Source organism: Metarhizium robertsii (genome assembly GCF_000187425.2).
Source record: "Metarhizium robertsii ARSEF 23 chromosome Unknown MAA_Scf_1, whole genome shotgun sequence".
Taxonomy (NCBI): domain Eukaryota; kingdom Fungi; phylum Ascomycota; class Sordariomycetes; order Hypocreales; family Clavicipitaceae; genus Metarhizium; species Metarhizium robertsii.
The window spans coordinates 1,631,288-1,644,733 of NW_011942149.1; the positions used below are offsets into that span (position 1 = coordinate 1,631,288).

Consider the following 13,446-nt stretch of genomic DNA (forward strand, 5'->3'; position numbering starts at 1 on the left):
ATCTTTCCTACCCTTGATTGCTATTGGGAATTCGACAGTTGTACCCTGGTCGAGGACACGGCGTTTGCGGTATGCTCACACATTGTATTGGCTGAGAAATTGCTTCACTGTCGCTGGCTCCCGCAACGGGGCCACACAATCTCACCATGAGTGCTCACACCCACGTCGCTCTCAACCTCGTACAAGTAAATCCAGCCGTCGCCGGTCTAGCAACTATTTCAATACTCATAATAAGCATAATCGTTCTATTCGGCGGCTCTGCGTCAAAACACCGACATGGCAGCACCTCACCGCCGTCAATGCCAGCTTACTGGCTCCCCTTCTTCGCACATGCCTTCCAGTTCTTCCTTAACAAGGACGGATTCCTTGCAAGTCTCAAGAAGCGATATCCCGAGGGTATCTTTTCGCTCAGCATGCTAGGCAAGAGACACCACGTCATTCACGATCCCTCCATCATGGTCAACATTTGGAACCGGCCACGCTGCTCATCAGGAGAGAAATGGACCGCAGCCCGCGCCCTGACGAAAAGCTTCGGTCTTCGCAAGCAAGACCAGGTCACCTACAGCAACCTTGCACACGAAACACCAGATCTGTTCAAACACATGTTATCCGAGCCTGGTCTAAGCGAATTCGTTAACGGCATCGTCGACCATGTAAAAGCTCACATTGCCGAATTTGTCACCTTTAATCCATCCGCAGCCGACCAGACCGATTGGGAGAGGTCTGCCAAGGTTGACGTGGTGCGAAGTTCAAAAGGCGACGAGTTTGTCGAAGCTGATTTGATGTCGTTGGTGCGCAATTTTGTCGCCAAAACTGCAAATCCTGCGCTCTTTGGAACCGACTTTGTCGAAAACTTCCCCGACTTTTGGGACTTGTTATGGCTGTTGGACGATGGCTTCCTTTCTCTTGCCACAGGTTTGCCAGGATGGATACCCTGGCCAAAGATGCAGCGCGCAAAAGCCGCCAGACGACGGATGATTGCGAAAGCTCGCGAGTTTGAAGAGGCTATGGACAAATATTTGGATGGAGAGGACCCGGGAGTCAAATGGCAAGATATGGACAATGCCAGCACCTTTGTTAAATCACGCATCAGCTTGTATCGAAAACATGGCCTCTCTGTAGAAGCACGAGCTAGTTGTGACGTTGCCCTGGCTTGGACAATGAATGCGAATGCAAACCAGCTGACGTCATGGTTGCTTTTCGAGCTGTACAGAGATCCCGTTCTTCTCGAAACAGTACGCGAAGAGATTGCCCCTTTTGTCCAGGTTGCCCAGCCCCAAAATGAATTTGGTTCGGCGGTATGGATCGCACCCGAACTTGAGAAGCTCGACATGGACGGCCTCATCAATCAGTGTCCGCATCTTAAGGCCGCTTACGTTGAAACCATGCGCGTCTACACTGGCGTCTGGATAGTCAAGTGGCTAGGGGAAGACGTGGTCGTGGAGCCAAAGGGCAAAAATACGGAATCGTATTTCCTCGAGAAGGGACACATGGCTCACATAGCACATGAAATGCACCAATTCGACCCAAACTACTTCCCGAATCCCAAGGAGTGGCACCACGATAGGTTCTTGAAACACACGGAGGACACTGGTCGTCCCAACTTGCAAGTCGTGGAGATGGGTACCCTAAGGCCCTTTGGTAAGTTGCCCGGTTTGGCTAATGGTGATTTCTTAAACGGCACTGGCTAATTCAGAATAGGCGCCGGCCCAACTATGTGCAAGGGGCGTGCAATCGCGCTCCGCGAAATGCTCTTTTATGCGGCCATGGTGCTCTCATTCTATGACATGGTTCCTCCTGAGGGGAAGAGTTGGGAAGAACCAGAGCTGTCTAAACGAGCCGTTACGAAACATCCGACAAAACCCATCAAGGTGTGGATCAAGAGGAGGAATGTAAATTCATAAGCTGGCAGGAAAGACATTTGACTGAGGAGGATGGATATTGTGCCATGTTGGGGTCACACTGGACTTTGTATCTGCATTATTATTTGAGGCGACCAGGCGGCAATTTGATCATGAGCGAGCGCTCCGTGTGTACAAGGCATAGCAATATTTTCAATGCAATGCGGTGTGTTCTTTCAATAAATACCTCGATATCGTACTTTCTGGGCCAAATGGCAAGGTTGACTGTCCAATAGTTCCGGCCTCATTAAAAAGACTCATCATGCCTGAGGCTGGAATTCTGACGCCATAGCTTCCAATGCTGGCGCACCAGGGTTCACCCACCGCACCGCACTCTGATCGCGTGCACCTTGAGAGCTTTGGTCCAAACTCAGCTGCGTCACGACACGAATATAGAAATAGGAGTCGGCTGTTATGCCAACACTCGTCAACCAACCGGCCTCTCCACCGTCGTCTATGGTATCGTTTACTCTTGGCCTTCTTTGCTGCAAAAACCCATCCGGCCGAGACACTCCAATTCACCCCGCCATTTGGAGCCGCACCCCAAGTCTCCCAACCACATGCACAATGATTGCAACCACCTAGGCAGATGACAATGATACCCCGATTATTACACCGTTCGTCGCTGCTTTGCCCCCGGTGCAGCTTGTCCCAAGCTCAAACTCGTCCGGTATGGCTCCCACAACGACCAATTGCCTCGACGCGATGCCTCCGAACGTCGGCCACCCGTCGTGAACAGCCAAAGAAGACGGAGCCCGCGACGAAACCGTCTGCCATACTATCCCAGGCAACGCCGGCCGCCAAGGCAGCGCCCAAGAACAATGACCCCCTTGCCATGGCCGACAAGTCGGCGACGGAGCAGCGCAAGGCTGACTGGGCCATTATGAAGGAAATGTCGCGCTACCTCTGGCCAAAGGACAGCTTCGGCACAAAGATCCGCGTGGGACTGGCCGTATCGCTGCTCATCGGAGCCAAGTTGTTGAACGTCCAGGTGCCCTTCTACTTCAAGAGCATTGTCGACTCCATGAACATTGATTTCGCGGCTGTCGGCGGCACCGCTGCCGCCGTCGCAGGAAGCATGATTGTCGCCTACGGCGCTGCGAGAATAGGGGCCACAGTCTTCCAAGAGGTCAGAAATGCGGTATTTGCGTCTGTTGCGCAAAAGGCCATCCGGAGCGTTGCGCGCAATGTGTTTGATCACTTGCTCCGGCTGGATCTGAGCTTCCACCTCTCCAAACAAACTGGTGGTCTAACGCGAGCCATCGATAGAGGCACCAAGGGTATCAGCTTTTTGCTGACGAGCATGGTGTTCCACCTTATACCCACCGCCTTGGAAATCAGCCTAGTCTGCGGCATTCTCACATGGCAGTACGGCGCAAAGTTTGCTGCTATTACGGCATTGACCATGGTGGGCTACACTGCCTTCACAATCTGGACCACGGCTTGGAGGACAAAGTTCCGAAGGCAGGCGAACGCTGCGGACAATAAAGCCTCCACCGTGGCTGTGGATTCGTTGATCAATTACGAGGCTGTCAAGTATTTCAACAATGAGAAGTTCGAGGTGGCGCGTTATGACAAGGCCCTCGGGGAGTATGAGAAGAGCTCCATCAAGGTTGCTACGTCGCTGGCCTTCCTCAACAGCGGGCAGAATATCATCTTCTCGTCGGCCTTGACTGCCATGATGTATTTCGCTGCGGATGGAGTGGCCAGCGGTTCGTTGACGGTGGGCGATCTCGTAATGGTGAACCAGCTCGTCTTTCAGCTTTCTGTGCCGCTCAACTTTCTGGGATCTGTGTACAGAGAGCTGCGCCAGTCGCTGCTTGACATGGAGACCCTTTTCAACCTTCAAAAGGTCAATGTCAGTATTGACGAGAAGCCTGATGCCAAGGACCTCGTCCTAGCGCGCGGAGGAGAAATCAAGTTCCAGGACGTGACATTCGGATACCACCCCGACCGCCCCATCCTGAAGAACCTGTCTGTTACCATTCCCGCCGGGAAGAAAGTAGCCGTCGTCGGACCCAGCGGCTGCGGCAAATCCACCCTCCTCCGCCTCCTCTTTCGCTCTTACGACGTCCAAGACGGTCGGATCCTAATCGACGACCAGGATATCCGCGACGTAAAGCTCGACTCTCTCCGCAAATCAATTGGTGTCGTGCCCCAGGACACACCACTGTTCAACGACACCGTCGAGCACAATATCCGCTACGGCTCCATTGACGCCTCCCACGAAGAAGTGGTCGCGGCGGCTAAACGGGCTCGCATCCATGACATTATCGAAAAGTTCCCTGATGGATATAGCACCAAAGTCGGCGAGCGAGGCATGATGATCTCAGGCGGTGAGAAGCAGCGTCTGGCCATGAGCCGGCTGCTGCTCAAGGATCCGCCGCTTCTCTTCTTTGACGAGGCTACAAGCGCGCTGGATACGCATACGGAGCAGGCGCTCATGATTAATATCAACGGAATTCTGCGAGAAAAGGGCCGTACAAGCGTCTTTGTCGCACATCGGCTACGTACCATCTTTGACTCGGATTTGATTATCGTGCTGAAGGATGGGAAGGTGGCAGAGATGGGGACGCATAGGGAGTTGATTGACCGTGCTGGAGTTTACTCGGAGCTGTGGAGCGGTGAGTTTCGGAAAGCCTCCTCGATGAGTGAAGATTTGACGCTAACTAGTTGCAGCACAAGAAATGTTGTTCAATGAGGATGGGAGTGAAGTTGAGGAGACCCAGGAACAGAGAGAGCAGGTGGCGGCGCTGAAACAGTCTTCGACTCGGAAATAGATGTAGCCAATATACCAACCAAATGTAATGTGCATTTTACACCAACACTCCAGGCTTCCACACAGGAACTAGCGTCTCCGTGTCTGGATATCTACTCTGGCGGGAACATGCCACACCGTCTTGAAAGCCCTCCGAGTTTTGTACCCGGAAGCAACTTGAGTATGTTGAACCCTCATACTGGCTGCCGTGCGGTTACCACCAGCCCCCCATTCTGGGTTGGCACGAACTCAGGTAATCAATAGCATGCGCAAGAAGTGGAAAACGCCAATAGTGCGATGGAGCAGGAAGCGTAAACACGAGGCTGCCTCCGTCGGGAATGCATCGGCCACAGCCCAGTATACTATCTCAATCATTGATACAAAAGGCCTCGGTGCCTGCGCTAGCAATCCAAACTACGGACACATCTTGGCATCAGCGGCGGTCCTCATCGGAATACATTCGCTGATGGTATATCAATGGTCAATTAGTGGCCGGCCAAATGCGCGATCTGTACTGGTCCTCATACGTGCTCGCAGCGAAGCCGTGCAGCGATCAAGATTGGGTGTACTACGGCCACACACTCACGCTCGCACTCTGCATCTGGACGCACTGCTACAAAGCCCTCCAGCTCTTTAGTCTTTGTCTGAAAATCATCGGCGTGGGGATCCCCCCTCGACGACCGTCGCGCAAACGAACAACACGGCCTCAATGGTCATCTCCATAATCGTAGTCAAGGCGGGCAGTACCCTTTCCATAGTAGGATCCCGCGTCGCTTCTCAGGCCGCCGGGCCTCATCAGGACGTTGCCGTTGCCATTTCCCGCGCCTGTTGGTATTGATAGTCTGCCCAACAAGGAGGATGAAACGGAGGGGGAGCCCGCGAAGAGTACGAAGGACGCCTTCTTGAGGTTCTGGGCCGGGAAAATAAACGACCCAGGGAGTCGAGGCCACGAGCCAGCATCCCGAAATTGGAAGAACACCAGCGCCGGGTGCTGTCGTGTGTATCTATATTAGTCCTCCATTTCAAATCAAGATTCACGACGCAGCATTATTCCGAACCAGCTCTTCCAGCGCTTCAACTGCGGCATCTGCGCCTCCTAGCCTACTAAGTTCATCCCCCATCTCCCTCGCGCGGGATCCGTAGCCCTCATCCCCCAATATCGCATAGGCGGCTTGTCTGACACTCTCCACATCCGGGCTATCGGTCTTGAGGTCAATGCCGAGCCCTGAATACGCCACTCTTGCCGCGGTGTCCCTCTTGTCCTCCGACTGACCGGCACACAGCAACGGCACCCCGTGGGACAATGCCTGCGTGATACTGCCGTACCCGCCGTTGGTGATGAGCAGCGCCAGCCGCGGGAGGAGAATATCATACGGCAGCCACGCCGCGTGGTAGACATTCTCGGTCCGTCTCGTTCTCGACCGGATCTCCGCCTCATAAGGCGATATCACGACGAGAGCGAGGCCAGCGTCGTGCTGGAGCGCCTCGATGGACGGGATAACAAGCGAAGTCGGGTCCATAGCTAGCGTCCCCTGCGTTATGCCGATGATTCTCTTGTTTTGTCTTGACAAGCCGGACCACCACGACGGCAGCTTCGACAGCTCGGTGCCCGTCTGCGTGACCAGCGGTCCCACAAACACGGTGTGTTTCCGGTGAGCAGCCGTGTTTGGAAGCTGGTTGAATTCGAGCTTCAAAGACGAAGCCTGGACGTGCAAGTGCGGGCTGTACGCCGACTCCTCCAGCGGCTCGCCGAAACGGAGATTGGGCAGCCCGAGCGCCCGTCTCTGCCGGTTCGTGGCAGGGCGCAGGAACAGCGGTGCTTGTACAAAGCGGCCGGCAAGCTGGCTCGCGGCGTTGGTGAGCCATCGGGCCCAGGAGGCCGGGGGCGCGGCGCCCGAAGCCGCCAACGGGGCATTCAGCGCGGACGTGTACAGCGGGATGACTCCCAGCGTTGCGTAGATGGGTATTTCGCCGAGTTGGCAGAGCGCCCGCGCTCCCTGGGGGACGACGTCTACCAGCAGCACGTCTGCGTCGAGGGCGGCCAGCGCGGCGCGGTAGTCGGCTACCTGGGCGAGAAGACGGCGGTCGAGGCCGCTCCGGGGTTGGTCGAACAGGCCCGTTTTGTGGGCTTTGATGAGAGGAGAGTCGAGGGCGGCAATGGCCTTGGTTGGGATGAAGTTGGCGCCTGATGCGAGCACGCGGGCTTCGTTGTCCGGGTTGCTTAGCCAGAGGACGGTGTGGCCGTGGGCGACGAGGGCCTGGGCGACGGCTTGCATGGGGTACGTGTGGCCGGCTGGGAAGTGGGAGTGGAGGATGATCTTCATGGCTTCACGGCGTGGCGGCGCCGCTGGTGCTGCGACGAGGTGCTGCTGCTGAGGTTGAAGATGAGGTTGAGGTTGAGGGCGCGGAAGCGAGACGATGATGGGTGGCGGTGCATGGATTTGAGTCGATGCGAGAGGGTCTAATGTCTCTTGTTTGACATGATTTTGAGGGGTGGATTGTTTGGAAAATAAAATTCTGGTATATTTACTGGGTGCTATTCTTAATGCGATGTTTCTGGTGGGAGCTTTTTCTTTTTTTCCGACAGAGCATAACTGGCCATTGTTTGTGGAGTTGATGTCGATGTCCTCACAGAAACTTTTTGAGGCAAGGTGCAGAGGACTGGCCAGATGGACAAACACGACAAGAATTGAAAAATCACCAAGATGATATAAATCTATTGCAACTAAATAGCAACATCTAGAGTAGAAACTGACTCAAGGCCTCTACCGAGGATAATTATAGAAGACGGTCACTGCGGCAGCTACACTGGAATTTAAACACGGCTCCTGCTCTATGTACTTATATACCATCAGCCAACCAATCATCTAACCAATGGTTATTACAGTCTGGCATGAGACATTGGCCTGTCGATTAAAATACACAGGCCAGCGACACCACAGCACCGTGGTACTTAATGTAAAGTATAACCTGGTCTGATGGCCAGATAATACCCTTACCCGGTTGTATACCAAGCATTGTTCCCTGCCACCGACACATGTATGTACTTAATGTTCTGCACACCTCGTCTACGCCCTATCATCTCATTTCTCTCATTTCAATTCATTTCACTTATTTAATATTTTATTGTAGACCCCCCTCCCCGGCACACTTCATCCGCAGAGTGCATCCATCAGCAAATCTAAGCTTTGCTAGTCTCACACGAGTTTCGCCACAAGGCTCTCTCAAAGAAACTCAATCTCAATTCCAACTCGGGTACTTTGCACTCTTTTTCAAGATAACCTCCCAAGTTGCCTTTATGCAAATGTCCGCTCGACCCGAATCCCGCGTTCCTTTGGGACAGAAACAATGACTACTACTACAATGCACCCTAGTAATCCACTCTCGTACGACGTTTCTCGATTCTGGATCAACCAAGGCTCCTGGCTCAAAAACGAAAACAAACCAACCACGGGGGATGAACCGAGGTTGCCCAATAACCAACGCGTTGCGTGTCCAACTTCTCTCCCTCTAGTCTCTCGACAGTCCTTCTAGATTTGCACGTGCCCATCGGTAACACACCGCCATCCGCCGCAGCATCTCACCTGCATCGCACGAGATTCGCGAGTGTCAAAAGCTGGGTTGCATCCCGTTTGCCTTGCCACCACCGAAGCAGAGCAGGTAGGATCATGCCCTTACGACATTCCATGATAACACTACGTGACACAACGTGACACCATGTGGAGTTTCTGTGTCCCGATATCCTCCACCGGGCGACACTGACTTGCATCGTGTCATGTTGAGTCTGAATTTGCGCATTGCCGCAGGCCTCGATCCAAAAAAATCCGGTGTCTTCACTCCATCGCCATGAGTAAGCCTGTCATTGCTCTTGCTGGGCCAATACCGTGCGTACAAACATACTGTACATACATATCGACATCATACAGACGTCCATGCCTAGTGCCAAGATTGCCGCGTCGCGCTTCCATACATACGCAACGACGGCCGTGTTCGTGTTACCTCCACCTTTGGTGCAAAGACTGTCCGTGTGATACTCGTATGCGCAGCCGTGTGACAATGTGTTGTGTAGGCACGTCCAAGTTACAGGGAAGAGGCGCAGAGAGTCTGCGCTGCATGCTGTTGTTCATGCGCTGTGATGCGGCTCGGCAGCTGGAATCGGGGCTGGACTAATATGAGCACCAATCGTCCTCGAGGCACAAATACGTAAATACGTCTGGTACTTTCTTCAAAGATGCCAGAGTATTGTATGTTGGCGTGTGCGCGCGCGAATATACATAGACATTGGTCTTCTACAACACCACATCTTCCCATCCGAGCATGTCAAACCGGCGAACTATAAACTCCCACGCTTCCATAACTTCTCCATGAAACAAACACAACAGTGCTGGAGTTGCTGTGAATAGTAGTAGTACATTCTTAATTAAGCTCTGTTGCCCACTTCCACTCAACTCACACCTTGTTGGTCCATATCGAAAATCCGCCCGTCGAGTACATATGTACATAGACGCTGTCTATTTCTTTCCAACAGGAGACGAACCAGGATGAACCCTGCAGTGGGTGAGTGAGAAACCAATCGTCTTAGCGCCCCATCCGCGTGGTCGACGAGAACAGACGGGCTGGAGATGGAGAACCATTGTCGGAGAACCAGCTGGCCAAGGTTCGGCTGCCCCCTGCCCATCTTTGCTATCATGGGTAAGGGTGTTTTGGTCAACGGGGAGGAAGTCGACGATGAAGAGGGCTTCTTGTTCTGTAAGTTACCACTAATTACAGATGCCGCTAGCCTGCGCACGGGTCTGGAGTCAGGAAGAGGCCAGGATAGAGAGAGGGACATGAACCTCCAGATCTGTGGTCCCGGCCGCAAACTTTAGCTGGGTGCCATTAACCAACAACCTTCACCCAAGGCAAGGCACCATCCAGCCCATACATAGAGTGGGAGCCTCTTTACATACACCCAAAGGCCATCTAGAAAAAGAGATTGGGTTGCGTCGCCGCAGCGCGTGATTCTTGCCGCCTTCAAAACTCGGGAGGGCCTCGTATTCCTGCAGCCCGACACCATTCGCACATTCGGCAAAAAGCCACAGGTCAAGCAACAAATGCGGCGTCGACAGTTCAAAAAGTCGAGGTTCTGGCCAAACAAACCTAAGCTCCGCCGATGAGGAGTGACGTGATAATTACCGCTCTCAACTCCGGCATTCCAGTGCCGCTCTCAACCACAAAGGGGAACAGCATGTGAGCGCCACGAAAGCGGTCATGAGCCTGGTTCAATATTACTAAGGACAGATGCACGCCGTCTTGTAAACAATCTATTTCCGTCCGTCAACCCACTTATGCGCCAGGCACCTCGGCACGGCACCAACGCCGATTTGTGGCGTCAATAAATGCACTTCTGTGGAAAGTGGCAAGTGGATAGATAGATGTTGGTGTTGGGGACGTGCGCAAATCCAATTTCGGCTCTGTTTTCAATCCTGTCTGTTCTCCCTGTGCCGATTCATTAAAGGACAGAAGCGTTTCCGGACTCCGATGGTCCATGGTGTTTCTGCGAGGGTCCTGGAATTTTCTTATCTGCGGACGGATTCGCAACATGACATGCAGAGACAACGCCACGATAGCCTAGATTTAGGGTTCGGCCATGTCTCTGCCACACGTTTGGCTGCGGCTGCAGCATCGAAGACAAAACCCCAAACAATACAGCGAGCAGAGCGCCTTGGACGGGCTGCCCCTGAGACCTTGGCCGTGTAACTCTGTGATTTCGGTGTGTTGTACTTTTGTTCAACAAACGCCCATGTGAAGATTGGGAAATTGGTGCAGAGAGCTGCAAAGGGACATTATCGCAGATGAAAGCAACAGAGGTTACAAATCAATTGCTAGTCACCCAGCTAGCCAACACTCCCATGTAACAAGAGTCAACCGTTGTATCGGGCGCCTCCTCACTTGATGTATGTATGCTTGTTTCTCTCCAGCGTACGTGACCGAAGCGCAGCCAAGATCGGCGTTTGCAGCATCATGGCCACGATCAATCAATCAACGCTCTCACTGCTCTCATCGCCCTCCAAGTGCATATGCATTGCATACCGCATACTGCATACCGCAACTCCATCTGTGACTGTGCCAAGTGGTCGACTCTGCGCTGTACGAATACTTAGTCAGCCGAGTTGACTGAGCTTTCCTCACAAGTGTGAAGGAGCAGCAATGGTTGGTGATAATCCCGTCCCAGCCCGTGCTTTTCTTTATGTATGTATTGTTTGCTTTTTCTGTTTCTGCCTCCTCTTTGTCGGCTGCTGGTGACGCCATGCCCTCCACCTCTCAACCGTCAACCAAGACCTCTTTACTTTAGGTCGTCAGGGGTCCGCGACGCCCTAACGCAGACTACTGGACTGTTGTCGCCAATCCTCGCCCTTCAAACAGCCATCTGCCTCCAATGAGCCCTGGTAGCACTGCGCAGCTTCGCTCACACTAGCCTGACCCTGTCAGCCTGCGTCCTTGTTTGCTGGCTGGTTCCAAGCTTGGGTACCCACGTCGATAGTGCTGCTACCCATCCATGCCGTTCTTCGCGTTGGCTTTGAGTGTGGTTGGTGTGGGAACGTGGGACGGCTATGACGATGCCGGAAGCTAGCACTCCGTCGATAGGTATGTATGTATGTATGTATATGATTTTTTTTTTTTTTGTTGATTTCGTTTTGAATGAAGTGGCTGAACAGATTCTAATCGAAAATCTCAAGGGATAGGCACGGAATAAAGCTGCTGCCAAGGCTTGCAAAATCAAGGCTCGTCATGAGCACGATATAGCTAGAGCAAAGCAGCCTTCTTTCATCATCATGATACGGGCCAGCCAGGTCGCTATGCCTCCCATTTTTGGCCAGGGGAGGCACAAGACAAAGCCACATAAGCCTTGCAAAAAGAATTGATAAGGCACTTGGTCTCGGTGTCAAACGATTGATGTTGAGGCGTGGTAAGCATGTCTCAAAGTGCCCGAATATTTATCAAGCGAAACTTTGATTGAGTGAGATCCAGACCCATCATACAATAGATTGATTAACCCGTGATGGAGCAACACCCGTCCTAGGATTCGGAGTATGTTCTTGTTGGATTCTGTACGAGAGTCGTATCACAAGCCACGTTCGGATACGCATTCGTTGTATCTTGGTACGGGAAATCAATCTGATCGCTCGAGACATGTCGCCGCTCGAGAAAGTCCTTATTGTTTTCCTATCCCTTCCGGAATTGGAGATAATGAGCATCTCCAAAAGACAATTGCATTGCATTTATACTACTACGGAGTACTCCTTACCAGCAGACCTAGCAATGGTGATGCCGATGCGTAATTCATTGGGTTCTCCCCACCACATGGTGCATTTCGTGTTGGACAATCAGCGCTTGACCTTGGATCATTCCCTGGTCGAGTCCCGGTCAGGTCTCCGTTTCGTCCCCGCCGGGTGCTGGATAATTGTGGATACAAATGAATTGATGGCAATCGTCGCTCTGCCTGTGTATCCGTCATCGCGCTCGTCACGCTTATCAGGCCCGCTACGCCGGTGTGCTTTGGCTGCTTTGGCTGGTTTAGAGGCGAGGTGTTTGCTTTCGGCGGAGGCAAATTGTTTCGAGCAACATGTGCAGTTGGTGCTGGCTGGATACACGCCCATGCCTTCCTAAAACACTCGATGTCGGTCGTGGTTGCCGCCTTTGTCACTGGAGGGAAGCTGAGCTGTCCTCATGTCAAGTCCAGTCCGCAAGACTAGTTCCTTGATCGTAGCTGTCCATCGTCTTTCCAGATGCCCGCACACCCTCCCTCCAGTTGCCCAAGTCTCAAGTATTAGCACTCACACCCCAAATCGCCGTCACTCGAGAACCCATGCCCATGCTCGATGGACTGTGCCGACTTGCCCATCATGGTCTTGCCCTCTTGGCCTTGATGCCTGCACCATCGACCCTCTACCACTCCACTTGCACTTCTACCTGCATCTCCTCTGGCCATCAGCCTCGCTCGCCTTTTCAAACCTCTTCCCCTCTCTATCACCAGGTTGCATTTCTTGCTTCCAATTGCATCTGGCTGGCTCGGGACTAGGATTGTAATTTCCTTCTGCTTTGATTGCCGTGTCCCTCGGTCAACATTTGAGCCACTGCCCCCTCCCTGTTTGCGACATTCAGCATTCCTGGCGTGAACCGCGACCGGACGCCTGAACGAGACACTAGTTCAGTCGCTCATTCACACATGTGTCGTCTTTGTCCACAACCAAACCAGAGCAACTGCACGTTTCCGTCCAAGACGAAGACGACGAAGACGACTTAAACAAGCCGGACACATGCACATGACCTCGACCCCGAACTAATACCTTCGAATACCATCGTCGTGGTTGTCGAGCCCTTTTAGCCTGCGTTCCCAAGCTTGGACTGCTTTTGGGTTGTTGCTGCTTTTGCTCTTGCTTGCTTTTTGCCTTCTTTGGCACTTCTCTTACCCTCGCTGTCTCAACTCTTCCACTCGCTTTCTTGCCGCCCCGAATACATCTAACGCATTGCCACGGACTCTTGTTTTTGCACCGGCTTCCTTCACTCTCTTCGAACCGAACGCATTTGGCTCCCTGAGACGAGAACAAAATACCGCCGGCATCGTTTACTCGTCTGAGCCGGTCACCCAACGACGCGCCCGTTGTTTCCAAAGTGCATCAACTGGAACTATTTGCATCATCTGATTTCTAATTCTTGTCGCCCTGGTTGGACAAACGCGGTCGGACCGGCTGAGATCGGGGCCATTTGAACAATTGTTCCCGAACTCTGGCGGCTGCACAACAA

At 52.9% G+C, this 13,446-nt stretch overlaps 3 protein-coding genes across 3 annotated transcripts; 2 read left to right on the forward strand and 1 right to left on the reverse strand.

Annotated features, from left to right (window-relative positions):
• Positions 1-146: 146 nt before the first annotated feature.
• Positions 147-1,904, forward strand: MAA_04902 (Cytochrome P450 CYP5333A1; the record flags this gene model as incomplete). Its single annotated transcript, XM_007822998.1, has 2 exons — positions 147-1,641; positions 1,702-1,904. The coding sequence occupies 2 exons, from the start codon at positions 147-149 to the stop codon at positions 1,902-1,904; spliced, it is 1,698 nt and encodes a 565-aa protein (XP_007821189.1).
• A 592-nt stretch (positions 1,905-2,496) lies between these two features.
• On the forward strand, positions 2,497-4,681 carry MAA_04901 (ABC transporter; the record flags this gene model as incomplete). The annotated part of the gene is made up of 2 exons (XM_007822997.1): positions 2,497-4,525; positions 4,581-4,681. 2 exons carry the CDS (start codon positions 2,497-2,499, stop codon positions 4,679-4,681), a joined length of 2,130 nt encoding a protein of 709 aa, XP_007821188.1.
• A 1,012-nt stretch (positions 4,682-5,693) lies between these two features.
• MAA_04900 (glycosyltransferase family 1) lies at positions 5,694-6,983 on the reverse strand (the record flags this gene model as incomplete). Its single annotated transcript, XM_007822996.1, has 1 exon — positions 5,694-6,983. One exon carries the CDS (start codon positions 6,981-6,983, stop codon positions 5,694-5,696), a length of 1,290 nt encoding a protein of 429 aa, XP_007821187.1.
• Between the last annotated feature and the right edge of the window lie 6,463 nt (positions 6,984-13,446).